Raw genomic sequence first — 15,900 nt, forward strand, 5'->3', positions numbered from 1 at the left:
ATACCTGAAATGCTTAACTTAAAGCTGGTAGAGTACAGGTTATCTTAGTTTGGTTTCTATTGCTGTGTTAGAACACTGTCCAAAAGCAACTCTGAGTAGGAAGGCATTTATTTGGTTTACAGATTACGTCCACCATCAAGGGCAGCCAGGGCTGGAACTGAAGCAGAGACCATGGAAGAATGCTGCTGACTACTGGCCTGGCTTCCTCTGGCCTGCTGATCTACCTTTTTTTTTTTTTTTTTTTTTTTTTGGTTTTTCAAGACAGGGTTTCTCTGTGTAGTTTTGGTGGTGCCTGTCCTGGAACTCACAGAGATCCACCTGCCTCTGCCTCCCGAGTGCTGGGAATAAAGGCGTGCGCCACCACCGCCCGGCTCATCTACCTTTCTTATACAACCCAGGCCCACGTGCCTAAAAATGGTACCACTCACAAGGCACTGGGTCCTCCAATTACAATTAAGAAATTGCCTTGCCGGGCAGTGGTGGTGCACGCCTTTAATCCCAGCACTCAGGAGGCAGAGCCAGGCGGATCTCTGTGAGTTCGAGGCCAGCCTGGGCTACCAAGTGAGTTCCAGGAAAGGCACAAAGCTACACAGAGAAACCCTGTTTTGGAAAAAAAAAAAAAAAAGAAATTGCCTCACAGACATGGCCACAGGCCAACCTAATCTGGAAAACTCGTCAGCTGAGATTCCCTTCCCAGGTGACACTAGGTTTGTGTCAAGTTGACATCTGAAGCTAATACACAGGTGCGTAGGATCTTCACTCTGAACAAAAGAATGGATATCTATAAATCAATAAGCTACTGCCATATTAAATAAACATAAATGAATGCATTTTTTAGGCTATCTCACATGTAAATAGCCAGAACAAAGGCGAAATAAATCACCAGGTGTGGCAGTTCACACCTGTAATCCCAGCCCTCAGGAAGCTTGAGGCAGGAGGATTGCTGCAACTTTAAGGCCTGCCTGGGCTACTCAGATGAGTTCTAGGTCTACTTGAGACTTTCTAAAGTCTAAAGACTTCCTTAAAAAATTAAATTACATTAAAGAAATCCATTCTGAGCCGACATTCTGAGCTGTCCCAGCCCTTGAAGATTCTATCACGGATCGAATGGGCTTGGCAACCACACTGTATTGTTAGCACTGTTTTGGCCAGAGGAAAACAAAGCTTGGAGCCCTCATTCACACGGCTGCTAAGTCTGCCTAGGAGGCCATAAAGGGCCTGTCAGGCTCTCCCTGTTCGGGTCATGAGTGAAGAAGAGAACACAATTAGGTTTGCAGGTTTCAGTCACTCAGCACCGTGTACTAGCAGGTGAGGGACCTGAACACCCTCCTACCAAAAAGGAGCATGTTGGTTACTGGAGTCTGTACCCTACTGTCGGGAACATTGGCTGAGTGGGGATACAGGGTCCACTGAGAAAAAGGATAAAACACACTGTCAGGACACACATGAGTAGCAGTTAAATCTTCATGAGATTTATGAATGATGATAAAATGTGAACGTGCTGAGCGCAGCAGATACATAAACACAACCAGCTACATTAACAAAGCAATGAAACAACTCACCTTCGCATTCACATCTACCCTTTAAGACACTAACACACAAGGAAACAAGCTGCCAGAAGGTCACCAGGCCTCCTTTGCTACCACTGTTTCCCATCCTTAAACAAGCTTGCACAGTTGACCTCACACCATAGAATGAATCCCTGAGTCCGCATAGCTCATAAACCCTAACCCCCCAGGAAATGGCAGAGAGAGGTGTGGCCTTTGGGAAACTCACATCAAGAAGGTAGAACTAGCCGGGCGGTGGTGGCGGCGCACGCCTTTATTCCCAGCACTCGGGAGGCAGAGCCAGGCGGATCTCTGGGAGTTCAAGGCCAGCCTGGTCTACAGAGCGAGATCCAGGAAAGGCGCAAAGCTACACAGAGAAACCCTGTCTCAGAAAACCAAAGGAAAAAAAAAGAAGAAGAAAGAAAAAAGAAGGGAGAACTGTCCTGAAGCATGAGTGCACCTCTAAACACAACCCCAGGAGCTCCTTGCAGGAAACGGTCCTTCTGTGCAACAGGTCTACCAGCTTTAATATAAGATTATGGGGACTGTCTTCACCCCACAAATGTTAATAAAGAAATTTCTGTGGCTCATAAGCTCCCCAGACTACAACAATGTCAACATGGTCAAGGAAACCAAGACACCCCAGAAATTTTGGATTCAGGGCAGAGCCACTGAATAGAATTTTACTTCTAAAGCAAAGTTCTATTTTGTTTGGGAATTTTTTTTCTGCCTCTTGAGTGCTGGGGTGAAATGCATACACCACCATGCCCAGCCAGAACTGTTGATTCTTTAAAAATGAAAAGTAAGGGCTGGAGAGATGGCTCAGCGATTAAGATCACTGGCTGCTCTTCCAGAGGTCCTGAGTTCAATTCCCAGCAACCACATGGTGGCTCACAACCATCTGTAATGAGATCTGGCACACAGACAGAACACTGTATACATAATAAATAAATAAATCTTAAAAAAAAAAAAAAATGAAAAGTAATGGGCCCGGCATGGTAGAGCATACCATCAGTCCTAACAGGGATGGGCAGAATCTGTGTGAGTTTGAGACCAGCCTGGTCTACAGAGTGAGTTCCAGGCCAGCCAGAGCTACACAGTGAGACCCTGTCTCAAAAAACAAACCAAAAAAGGTCAGGGATGGAGGGTTAATGACTCATTCATTATACTAGTAGTATTAGCAGATTCCTACCAACATCAGAAATTTGGTTATTTCTCATTCCATGAGCACTGTACTGATGCTAAACTGTAGTCAGAAACACTTCATTTTGGTTGACAAGCCTGTGTCAGTCAGTAATCCCTGTGTTCAGGGTAGGGAAATGGTGGAAATATGAGGATCTCTGATCTCCATGGTCAGCAAACTAGCCAATCTGTGAACTCCAAGTTCAGAGACACTGTCTCGAAAGAATAGGGAGGGAGGCTGGAGAGATGTCTCATGGGCTAAGGGCGACTACTGCTCCTGAAGAGAACGTAAGTGTAGCACGCTCCTCAGTCAGCTCACAACCACCTGGAATTCCAGCTCCAGGGGCACTCAACACCTCAGACCTCCATGAGTACTGCACCCTTGTACACAGACACAGAATTGAAAATGAAAGAAAGAGGCCAGGCTTGGTGACACGCACACCTTTAATTCCAGCACTGTGAGTTCAATGCCAACCTGGTCTACAGAGTGAGTTCCAGGCCAGTGAAGGCTACATAATGAAACCCTCTCTCAAAAAAAACAAAAATAAAAACAAAACTAATTAAAATTTTAAAATATAATAATGAAAGAAAAAACAGGAGGAAAGTGACTGAGGAAGACATGCGCGCGCACACACACACACGCGCACACACACACACACACACACACACACACACACACAATGAATCTTTATCTTTAAAAATAAACAAATAATAAGCTTGATGTGAGGTGCAGTGTAATGCATCTGCGATTCCCACCTACTCAGGAAGCTGAAGCAAGGGCAATACTTAAGCCCAGAAGCCTGAAGCCAGCCTGGGCCAACAACACGCCACAATACAACCTAACCATAAATAGGTGAGTTGACAACTTCACAAAACAGTGGCAATCAGTACCAGAAATGGAATCAACTATATAATGAATCAATGCAGCTAAAAATACGCCAGGTGTGGTGGCGCACGCCTTTGATCTCATCTGTCAGGATGCAGAGGCAGGCGGGTCTCGGTGAGATCAAGCCCAGCCAGAGCTACTCAATGAAACCTTGTGTCAAAAAATGAAAAAGAAAATGTTTACCTGATGGGTGCAGAGGGAGGATCCGTACTCTGATCCTCATTCTCTTGCTGGGCTTCACAGATACAGCTAAACACAGGCACAGTCTTCTGGGGACTAAAATAACAAATTAAAGAATGCAGCTTGCTAGTTTCCAATGGAAAGTACCTCTGGAGATCACCCTCTTTAGACAGAGTTCCTCTACATCCCAAACTCCAATCCATTATTACCCCCAAAAGCCAACTCTTGACATGTTTCAAGCTAACACAATAAAAAAACATTTACATATAGGGACTAAGGAGATGTCTCTGCAGTTAAGAGCACTGGCTGTTCTTCCAAAGGACCCAGTTCCATTCCCAGCACCCATGACAGCTCACACCCATCTGTAACTCCAGTTCCAGGAGATCTGGCGCCCTCTTCTGGCCTCCATGGGCACCAGGTGCACATGTGGTGGTGCACAGAGAGGTAATGTAAACAAAACACCCACACATAGAAACCTTCATGAGGTCACTGGAGGGGAAGTAAAGGAGACTTACTAATACTACAAGGATTAAAGAGAAAAACCCAGGATGCAGAAATCAATAGAACAGACAATCTAGTTCCTTTAGCAGATAATGTGAACAAGGAACAAAAAGGAGGAACAGATGCCACGATTTAAAAAGCAAACAAAGCTAAGTGTGTATCTGATGTCATTTGTAGATTGGGGATCTTGATTCTAACTAGAAAATATCACAAAGCAGGGAATGGAAACATCGAACACTTTACAGCACCAAGAACCACTGTCTGTTTTCTAAAGGCTGGTAACAGTATGGTTAATTGTAAAATAAGAATCCTTCTCTTTTAGAGTTAGCATGGAGATATTTACATAAAATGCTATGATGCTGGAATCATGACAATAGCCCACTGGTAGAAGGGTACTCCAGGACTTTATAACCCATGAAGACCGGCCACTTACAGTGGGGTTGTCCACATTAGACTACTCTCTACTTTGACTACACTTAGTCTCCCCACAGCCAAATGATGGAACACTAAGGTGGCATCAGGCACTGTGACCAGGGTCCAGTGTTTGTCACAAACACTCAAATGCTTCACCTAAATGCAGAGGATGTAACAATTGTTTACAAAACAAATTTTAAACAACTTTTTGAAAATATTTTTGTTCTTAATTTAATTTTACCATTTCATGTACATGGGTGTTTTGCCTTCATGTATGTCTGGGTACCACATGCACACCTGGTGCTCAGAGAAGCCAGTAGAGGCATTTGGCCTCTGGAACTGGACAGTTGTAAGCTGCCATGTGGGCTGGGAATCGAACCCATGTCCTCTCCAAGAGAATGCAGTGCTCTTAACCACAGAGACAAGTCTCCATTCCCTTTAAATGACTTCTTAGGATGAACCCAAAGATCAAATATTTTAACATATGGATTTCTTTTTCTTTCTTTTTTTTTTTTTGGTTTTTCGAGACAGGGTTTTTCTGTGTAGCTTTGCACCTTTCCTGGAACTCACTTGGTAGCCCAGGCTGGCCTCGAACTCACAGAGATCCGCCTGCCTCTGCCTCCCGAGTGCTGGGATTAAAGGCGTGCGCCACCACTGCCCGGCTAACATACGGATTTCTTAAGCATAGATATTTACATTGAAAAGTGCCTCACGGCAACACCAACAACCTTCAACTTTTCCATGGCCCACCAACCTTTGCTAAGCTTCCTCTGCATCTCTCCTCCCTATGTTCTCCCCGAAAGTTCAGAAACCCACAGAGGGTCAAACGTAGTCAGCAGGCACCTTATCTTTTTAAAAAACTCAAAATTCTCTTCAATTTATTAAAGATTTGGCAACAGTAAGCTTGAATCCTTCTTTAAAAACGGTCACTTAATTTATTGTAGTATAGTGCAGGACAAAAGCCCTCACACTTAGGCGAGCGCCGTGCCCGGGCTGTAGCCCAGCAAACTCACTCAAAGGTGACGGCACTGGCAAAGGCAGAGCACTCTTAAATGGGGCGCTCATCGGCTGTCACCCTCAGCCCTCAACACTCTCGCATCCGGTCGGCTTCACCCACAGTGCCCGCCTGTGCTGACCTAAGAATCTCCACTTGTACGTCCACCGCTCGCTAGGGTTTTCATGCTGGGATGGCTCATGCCAGAACTAACCAAACAGTCCTCCTCTCACAGCCACCAGATGGCAGAGCTTCGCCACCAATACCTATGGATCCCGGCATCCTTCCCTGAAAGCACGGCAGCATTCGTGACAAAGCAAAACCAGCTCAACGCTGTAGTGAATTTGGCTAGGAAAGGCAAAACGTCCTGAGGCTTTAGCGGAGTACAGACACAGGAGCACAGCGTGTCTAGAGCCATATCTTTTGGTCCTTTGTCTTCTCACCTCAGCCATCACAGAAAAAGAAAAGAGCACTCACGTGAATGGTGGGAAAACCACCAGGTATTTCTAACATCAAGGAGGGCAAAAGTTTTGTTAGTCATAAAATTACGAGGAAAGCCTACAACATTCAATGCCTTGCTGACTACTTTATGCTGGGTTTTGAGTGTTTTTGTGTGTTGCAAGTCATCTATCTCTCTTTAAGCAGTACCTCTGTATTAAACTCTTCTAAATAACAACGAGCCCTGGTTACCTGGCAACAGGCTCAGCAACAGCAGCAGATCCATTTTCTCTCTCAGCAGTAGCGGGCTCTGGACAAAAACAAAAGCAACGAGAGAAAGGAAAGAGAAGCAGAATTCAGTCAGCACCGAGTCTAAAGCCTCTCTGCTGCACCGGCAACAAAAGACCGACATAAAGAAAGCCAGCAATTAGCAGAAAGGACATGCTTCAGCGGCCCGAGTTCTTCCCATCTCTACCATTTATTTTTACTTCAAATTTCCTATAGAAAACATGTCTACTTAGCCAGAACTGCAATCTGTAATATTTGTAATGAAAATTAAACCACCTGAATTTCAACTCACCTCCCCATACAAGAAATTTAAAATTCACATGAGAAAATACAAAAGGAAACCTAAAAATATATTTTTTTAAAATGTTAGAATTTTTTTTTGAGACAGCATCTCTCCTATGTAGACCAGGCTAGCCTCAAACTCAGAGACCCACATGACTCTGCTTTTCCCAAGAGCTGGGGTTAAAGGTATGCGTGTGCTAAAACTTTATTTAAAAAACAAAACAAAACAAAAACCTGAATAAACTACATGACAAGCCAAGTGTAGCATGATACACCCTTGTAATCTCAACATTTGGGAGACTCAAGCAGAAAGATCTCAAGTTCAAGGGCAGCATGAACTACACAGTAATTCTAGGACAGCCTGGGCTACATAGTGAAACTCTTTCTCAAAATAAATAAATAATAATGAAGTGTATAGGAAAATATTTTAAGTTAATGTATAAATTCAACAGTTCATTTTTAGAAACATTCACATGTAAAAGGAACCCAAGACCTTGCCAAGAGGCTTTAAGATCACTGGTTGTTCTGGCAGACAACCTAGGTTCAGTTCCCAACACTCACATGGTGGCTGGCTCACAACCATCTGTAACTCCAGCCCCAGGGGATCTGATGTCCTCTTCTGACCTTCACAGGCTCTGGGCAAATACATGGTGCACATGCACACATGCAGGCAAAATACTCATACACATAAAAACAAAGTAAGTTTAAAAATGTTTTCAAGGGCAGGTATCTGAAAGAGGACACTTCCCACAAAAGAGCCAGCAAGAAGAACACAGTATTTTCTTACTGGCAGTACTGTCAAAGGATTAAACTGGGCCCATTTCTTTTGCAATTTATTCCAGTCTCAGAAAAAAAAATTGCTTTAAAATTTTTTTGGAAACATTCACAAAGCACTCACGACTTAGCATGTGTTCAACAGTCTATCCAGTTGACTAGTCAGAGCCTTGTTCAGGAAAACAAAGGTGGTTAGAGCCAGGCTCCTGAGCTCAGGCAGCCTAGGGGTAAAATGCTTTGTCATTCTGAATCGAAGTTGCCTCATTTGTACCAGAAAAACACAGAGCAACTTCACAAGCTGCTCTGAGGATGAAATGATGTCACTGTCTGTGACCTGGCCTGAGATTACCTTCCTAGTAGTAAGCAAATAAAATGGGAGGCGCTGTTACCAGTGTGACTGAGCCGCCGCCTTCCTTGGAGCTCCATCTAGGTCTCCCAGTTCGAATGTCAGTGCTAACATGTTCCCACCCATTCTCTCCTCTCTCCCCCTCCCACCTTCTCAGCTCAGAATGGCCATGAGTTTGAAATCCTCCTGTTCCAGTATCCCAAACGCCAACATCAGCATCTCTCTCTTGATAAGCCCTTATTTAACCTCAAAGACAACAATAAAGGTGAAATCAAGTAATACTTTCATTCTCATTGACAGTCTAAGTTCAAATCCATATGCCCTGTGTTCTGTCTGGTCTAGAGAATGGTCTATGACAGTCAGGCCCTCAGTTTCAAATAAGTGAGTTTATTAAATATACAGCAAGAGAAATAAAAATAGTGGAGAGCAGCAGGTAAAAAAACACCATCAACCAGGTGCTGAAAACATCTCGCAGAAATCAGCTGGGGCAGTCCTGTGGAGGCAGCTAGCTAAGGTTCCCCTGAGTGCTCAGGACAGAGCAGTGCATTCTCTCATGAAGAGCCTGCCTCTTCTCTTTCCCACTGCGGGCACTTTTATACCCTGGGGTGAGCAATGGCACACTCATCTCCTAGCTCTTCCGAAGGCTACACTGTTTATAAGACCTTAGCTGCTTGCTCTTTCCCTTTCTCCCTGTTACATGCATAGGGTGGGGCCAGCTGCCCCAGGACAGGGGTTTTGGAAGACATGACATAAGCATGTTTGGATCTGCCCTGGGAGAGGGGTGACTCTGCTTCCAGAACCAGCTTCCCAGTGAGCTCAAACAGTATATGACAATTTCCTAAGATAAAGTACAATACACCCTGAGAAACCAAACAATTAGTTTTACAACAGAATGCCAACATCAAATTCCAGGCTACCCTATCTGTGTGACTGTGAAACTGATAACGCTCAAGGTTACTGTTTCCTCACCTGCAAAATGAGGGCAATAATGGGACCCATTTCCTATGTATGAGATTTATCAGGTGTACTTGTATGGCCTGTGTATACACGAGCTCAGAATCACTAGCTAAAATTGGTCTCACAAAGGCCCCCTTACACAGTCCAAATCTACTAGGTCTTTGAACCACCCTTCCCGACTCCTTCAGCACCTAAGTCTTAATTAACTCATCCCTTCATCTTTAACCTATCCCTCACTTTTTGTTGTTATTGCTGCTGCTTTTCGAGACAGGGTTTCTCTGTGTAGCCCTGGCTGTCCTGGAACTCATTCTGTAGACCAACCAGGCTGGTGGAACTCAGAGACCCATTTACCTCTGCCTCCTGAGTGCTGGGGTTAAAGGCATGTGCCACCACTGCCCAGCTTCTACCCCTCACTTTGAAAAAGCAATTTAACAGGGGCTGGACAGATGGCTCAGCGGTTAAGAGCACTGGCTGTTCTTTCAGAGGTCCTGAGTTCAATTCCCAGCAACCACATGGTAGCTCACAACCATCCATAATGAGATCTGATGCCCTCTGCTGGCCTGCAAGCATGCATGCAGGCAGAACACTGTAGACATAATAAATAAATAAATCTTTAAAAAAGAAAAAAAGGCAATTTAACTACATTTTTATGTCTTCATGTCACAGTGTGAGTGTGGAGGTCAGAGGACAACTCTGAAGTCAGTTCTCTTCCACATGGGTCCCAGGCTGGAACTCAGGCTGTCAGGGTTGGTGACAGGTGTCTTTATCTGCCACCATCCCCCTGTTTCGGAGCCTCCCTTTCAGTCTATAAACTTGCCCAGGCCTCTCCAGCCTAAAAGCATCCAATCTTTCATCAACCCTTCCTTTTCTCTGGCTTCTCCTCATTCCTCTCCTTCCCACACAAACTTTCAACAGCAGGGGGTTTGCTGTCTCCACTTGACCCCCCTCCTCCTCAGTTTCTCACCCAGTATAGCTCCCATCTCCCCACTACATGGCTGCAAACTCGCACACTCCAACTTCTCTGGTTTGTTTTTCTGATGATGATGATGATGATGATGATGATTTGTTAACTGTTAGCAGCCCACAGATGAAACATTAATCAGCACTACACTCTCTGAAGCAGGCAATGGTCGGGGCCATTGGGGGGCCGCGTTTACTCATCTGCGGTGTAGACATCTCATCTCTCTGTGCACAGGCTGGAGTCCAGCCTGTTCATAAGCTCATCCGTGTGCTGTTTCGGGCGGGGCTCCAGCTGTCTTTACTTTCTCAGTTTGCAGGACTCCCAGGCACCAACCATATCCTAAACTAACATATGCCACTGGACCTCGGCTCCATCACCTGACACTGTCATTTCCTGTAACTCTTCTCCAGCCTTCCACGGCTTAATCCTACTTTCCAAGTTCCCTTTCTGTTTCTTTACAAACTCTTTTATAAGAATTATTTCGGCCGGTGGCGGTGGCACACACCTTTAATCCCAGCACTTGGGAGGCAGAGCCAGGCAGATCTCTGTGAGTTCGAAGCCAGTCTGGTCTATAGATCTAGGACAGGCACCAAAAACTACACGGAGAAACCCCGTCTCAAAAAACCAAAAAAATAAAAATAACAACCAAAAAAAAAAAGAATTATTTCAGGGACGGGGTCTGAAGAGTTTCCGCAGTTAAGAGCACTTGCTCTTTCAGAGGACCCAGGTTAGATTCCCAGCACCCATATGGCAGCTCACAACCATCTATAATACAAGTCCCAGGGGATCTGACACCCTCTTTAACTACACTAAACAACTTGCATGTCATTTGGAAAAGTGTCAACATAAATGTATAATGTAAATCCACAATCCTACTCTCCACTCTCTTCTGGACTCTTATTTAATTATGTATATGGCGATGAGATGTGTACACCCGTGAGTACAGGGCTCATAGAGGCCAGACTGTCATATCCCCATGGATCTGGAATTATAGGTGTCTGTGAGCCCCCAGTGTGGGTGCTGGGAAGAGAACCTGGGCCCTCTGCAAAAGCAGTAATGCTCTTAACCACTGAGCCATTTCTGAAGCCCTCAACTCTTCCTGAACGTGAAAAACCATTACTCACTCCTAGAGAGGTACAAGCAACGAACACTGTAAAATAATAGAATACCTCATCTTCAGTAACGTGACAGGGACCCGCCAAAAGCCAAAGATAAAATCTGAGAATAAGGTTTTACAAATACATTTACAATGATAGAAGTATCCATCATTAGAAAGAGAAAATAATTAGTACTTCCTAGATAACCTGGAGTAACTAAGCATACAATAATAACATAAAATAAAACTTACTTTCCAGGCTAAACTGCAAAGACTCTTCACTGGCCTCTGTCTCGGGACTAACCAATTTCATTTTCAGACACAGTTTTCCGTCCATTTCTGGGGCAGACTCAGAATCTCCTTTTTCACTCCCAAGTAGAGGTTCATTGATCTCCACCATACTTTCAGACATGACATCACTGGTTGCTATGGTGCTTTCTGGATAGTTGCTAATCCCTGAAAGAAGCGGGGCAGGGAGGAAGAAAGAAAAACACTAAAATACAAACATGAATACCAGCAATTTGAAAGGATCAATTTGCCTGGCTCCGCCACTCTGCAGGATTAAATAGGGTCCCTAGGATAGATCCTGTTACATTATTGACAACTACCAACTAGTATTGACACCTGGTCTTAAGAGGAGCAACAGGATTCAGTTCCACTTCTGCATCTGGACAAAGGATGCTGCATGAGCCCTCAGCCAACCCACATCTGCCAGCATCAGGCATAGGTAGCAGGACACTCCAGGCGGCATGACTGTTACCTCCCAGCACTGACTAGAGAAAACAAATAGGTTAATGTAGACATCCACCTGCCGCTCCAAGGACAGAGGAGCTAAGTCTTCTTGCCCTCTCAAGCAGCAGACTGGTCAGCCAGCGACTGAGCACAGCACTTCTCTACACTTCCTGTCTCTTCCTCGCATAACAGCTCCTTATCCCAGCTTAGCTCTCCAGTTCCACCAGTGACCGGACAAGCTGTCCGCTCTTCCCCTCCTTCCCTCACCCTCTCTGTCCTCTTAGCGGCTCTCATCCCCTGGCAGTAAAATCACACCCTGCTTTCCAAACCAAACATCGGCCTCCTCAGCCAGGCCCACTCCTCAGATCTAAAAGTATCACTTGCATAAAGAATGGTATCTTAGAAGGTCTTTAAGTAGCTTTTATTTTAGTGCCTTAAGTATCTTTTTTACAAATCACTCACCAATAGGAGTACTATGTCTGTTGGGATCCAATTTTAGGTGCCCAATATAAGGTGGGGTCGCGCCAGTCAGTGGTGGGATAATATCACCTTCTTTAGGCAAAGTGAAATGAAATGGGGTTTCTGAAATAAACAAACAAAAATGAAAACACAATAATGAAAAGAAAAACCACACCAAAGTGTACATTACACAAAAATGAGAAACTACAGAAAAACACTTCAGTTGTTCTTTTCCCAAATTCTTATTCCTGTCACCTTCACCAGCCATCCAAACCAACTCCCTGCTGCTAGAGAAACAGCGCTCTGCAGCCACCAACAGCCCTGCCAAGACAGCACCAGAGGACAGGCAAACAAGGAACTGGCCTGAGCAACACTGGGTCACCATCTACTTCCAAAACACTGCAGCTAGACACCGTAGCAACGTAGCAACGCACATCTGGATACTTTTGCGTCTAGACAGTTCAATTTAGTAAATGCAAGCCAGGAGGTTCCTTTCTTAGCTCTGCATTCTACAGGACTCCCAAAGTGAAGTGTGATGTTAGTCTGCCCTGAAAAGGGACAAAGGACCTCATGGGCCAAAAAAGGCTTTAAATTAGTCATTGGTTCTAACAATCAGATCTGAGGCTTTCCTTCAACTGTTCTAAACAGTACTCATTCTAAATGCTAAAAACAATATTCAAAACTCACTTTCTGCATCATAGTAAATCCCATAAGAAGCATCCCCGTGCATATTGAGTTGGTTGCTACTAAATTATTACAAACACTAAAAACTTCCGAAGACATAAAAGTACTTTTTGGCTGGGTGTGGCAGCACACACCTTCACTCCAGGCAGAGGCAGGCAGAGGCAGGCAGAGGCAGGCAGATGGTCACTCAAACTTAACAGTAAGTGTCTTACTGTGGAAACTGTTTCTTGGTGCAAGATTCCTTTGCACAATACTAGGTACAACTTACTAAAAATAATTTAAGACCATCTCATTTCATCAACATAAGAGAGACTTGAAGTGTTTTCAGGCCCTGGGGCAGCAGTACCACCACCTACCTATCAGGTCTTCAGTGCCTCAGCCCTGGACGGCACAGCCTAGCAGCCCATCATTTTCTCTACCAAAGTAGCCCTCTTCTCCAGCTCCAGTTCTTCGGACAGTGTAACCAGAGATAAACTGGATTAACATGGCCTTCAACAAACTGGCTTCTGGTCAAAATCCTTTGAGGTTTTCAACCCAAGGAAAATTCCTACCTCTTCCGGCTAGAGAGACAGTTCAAGCAGTCAAGAGCACCCTGCAGAGGATCCACATCTGGTTCCCAGAACCACACAGCAGCGCACTACCATCCACAACTCCAGCTGCAAGGGCTCTGACGCCCTCTTTGTCTTCTGTGGGCACCAAGCATGCACATGGTACACATACATACATGCAGGCAAAACACTCATCCACAGAAAATAAGTCTAACAATAGTTTCAAATCCTAACTCTTTAGTCAGCACGCAGTTAACTGGGAGCAACCAGGTCTCCAGTCTTTCTTAATTATTCAGGCTCAATCCTCCAAATGCTTTCCCATTTCTCTGTACTTAGCCAGCCATCTCAAAATCGCCGTTGATAGTTAGATTACCACCAAATTCTGCAAAATCATGTCATATTTTACCCTTTTAAGTTCACTGGAACTTTCCACATTTCAGCTCTCTCCTGTTACGCTCATTATTTATCAAATCTTCTCTCTGTCACCAGATTGTCACAGGCTACCCGACTGCTGTCAGCAGATCAGCAAGTGTCACACACAGAGGCAAAGGACACTACACCAGCTGTCAAAGCACCTGTGCAGCACGTGTGGACTATTTCCAAGAAGGTCACAGGATCCACCACTTCAAAGCAACACTCCAAACTCTTTATAGCTGGGGGCCGATAGGGTCTCCCCGGGTAGTCCCAATGGGCTTGTCATTCGGTATGTAAACCAGGATGACCTTTGACATACATCATTCCTCCTGTCACTGCCCCACAAGTGTTAGACAGACATGAGTCACCACAATCACCCTAAAAAACTTCTCCAGTGGGAACTGAAGTTTACTTTTCATTTTTTTTCTTGAGAATCTCACAAATGATAGAAACAGAGAGAGTTTATTAAAGAAAAAAAAATCGCCCCCAAGAATGGGAGAGTGCTAGTGAGTCAGGACAGCCCTGAAACTCAAACGCCCCGATCTTTGAAGATTCAACACAAGGAAGGTCTCCCCTAACTGGACTATGTTGTAAAGCTGCTGTGGGATGGTCTGTATGTCAAATGTGTTGCTCTGATTGGTCAATAAATAAAACACTGATTGGCCAGTGGCTAGGCAGGAAGTATAGGAGGGACTAACAGAGAGGAGAATTGAGAGAACAGGAAGGTGGAAGGAGTCACTGCCAGCCACCACCATGACAAGCAGCATGTGAAGATGCCGGTAAGCCACGAGCCACGTGGCAAGGTATAGATTTATAGAAATGGGTTAATTTAAGCTATAAGAACTGTTAGCAAGAAGCCTGCCACGGCCATACAGTTTGTAAGCAATGTAAGTCTCTGTGTTTACTTGGTTGGGTCTGAGCGGCTGTGGGACTGGAGAGTGACAAAGATTTGTCCTGACTGTGGGCAAGGCAGGAAAACTCTAGCTACATTAAGCAGCTAACCTCTTCACATGTGATTAAAAGAACTGCTCACATCTTACAACTGATGGAAAGCCATCTAACTAAAAACATAAGGTGGAGTATGGCAGGGCATGCCTGTTATCCCAGCACTCAGGAAGCTTAGGTATAAGGATTGCCTTAAGTTTGAGGCTAGCCTGGGCTACAGAGTAAGTACTGGGCCAGCCAGGGCTAAAATAATACGACTCTGTGTCAAATAGAAAAAGAAATTTTTATACTGTGATGCTATGTATTAATAATCTATGAGTTAGACCAAAAAAAAAAAAGCCAGCCTGGTCTACAGATCGAGTTCCAGGACAATCAGGGCTGTTACACAGAGAAACCCAGTCTCGAAAAACAAAAACAAAAACAAAAAACAAAATCTATGTGTTGGTTTGTAACATAACTACCAGGTAGGATGACATTCCATCAAGCAAACCAACAAAGGTTACAGCTACATCTTAAACACAGACCTAGTGTCTCTGGTCATTAGTAACCTATGAATGTAACCCCCGTAGCTTTTACACCACCAGCTACCAGGAATCTGTTAACAAAGCTGGAGCTTTCAAACACCGCCTTGTCAGAGATCCCCCCACAGACAGCTGTGGGGAGGGGCTGCCGCACTGCCAACAGTGACCGCGACCGTAAGGGCAGGGGCTCAGACTGGCGCTTCTCTCCACTCTTCCCTACTCTCTCCCACCTACCCCCCCTTTGCAGTCCCAATCTCCCTTTCCGTGAACAACTTGAGTGTTTTTTCATACTTTAGCACGTATTTTTTTTTTTTAAATCACTAAAACTATGAAGGCTGAGGTGTAGCTCATCAGGTCAAGGCGAAGCCGCCTCGTTCCCACCACATAAACTCTTCTTGATGCATTCAAGCAGTGTCAGAACATGGAAGTGGAGACAGGGGGATCAAAAGTCCAGTGTCAGCCTCAGCTACAGGAGTCCAAGGCCAGCCTGGGCTATCAGAGACCTTGTTTTTAAAAACAACAAAAGGTCTACAAGCCGGGTGGGCAGAGCTGTGGCTGAAGTCAACAGCAGAGCTGCTTTGGGGTTACAGAGACCCTGTCACAAAAAAGACAAACAGAAGGAAACACAACAAAGGAGGCGGAGAAAAAATATCTAAAGGAAAAAAAACAAGTGTCCTAATTTTGGTAAGAAATCTGACAAACTTAGTTTGGGCCAGCCTGGTACAATAGTGAGCTCCAGGACAGCCAGAGC

General features: G+C 44.8%; 1 protein-coding gene across 15 annotated transcripts in view; it reads right to left on the reverse strand.

Moving 5' to 3' along the window:
- The window catches only part of Tp53bp1 (tumor protein p53 binding protein 1), a 95,374-nt gene that overhangs the window by 21,193 nt on the left and 58,281 nt on the right, over positions 1–15,900 (reverse strand). For 11 of the 15 annotated variants that reach the window (XM_042276051.2, XM_076568570.1, XM_076568572.1 and 8 more), the window contains 4 exons: positions 12,041–12,160; positions 11,099–11,302; positions 6,395–6,452; positions 3,799–3,891 (listed from right to left, as the gene is read on the reverse strand). In XM_042276051.2, the coding sequence (XP_042131985.2) occupies positions 3,799–3,891; positions 6,395–6,452; positions 11,099–11,302; positions 12,041–12,160 (475 nt within the window). Of the gene's footprint in view, positions 1–3,798; positions 3,892–6,394; positions 6,453–11,098; positions 11,303–11,470; positions 11,610–12,040; positions 12,161–15,900 lie in introns of those variants that run through there. The other 4 variants (XM_076568571.1, XM_076568574.1, XM_042276052.2 and 1 more) reach the window with 2 other exon arrangements.

This window comes from Peromyscus maniculatus, chromosome 4 (assembly GCF_049852395.1).
Source record: "Peromyscus maniculatus bairdii isolate BWxNUB_F1_BW_parent chromosome 4, HU_Pman_BW_mat_3.1, whole genome shotgun sequence".
Classification (NCBI taxonomy): Eukaryota; Metazoa; Chordata; class Mammalia; order Rodentia; family Cricetidae; genus Peromyscus; species Peromyscus maniculatus.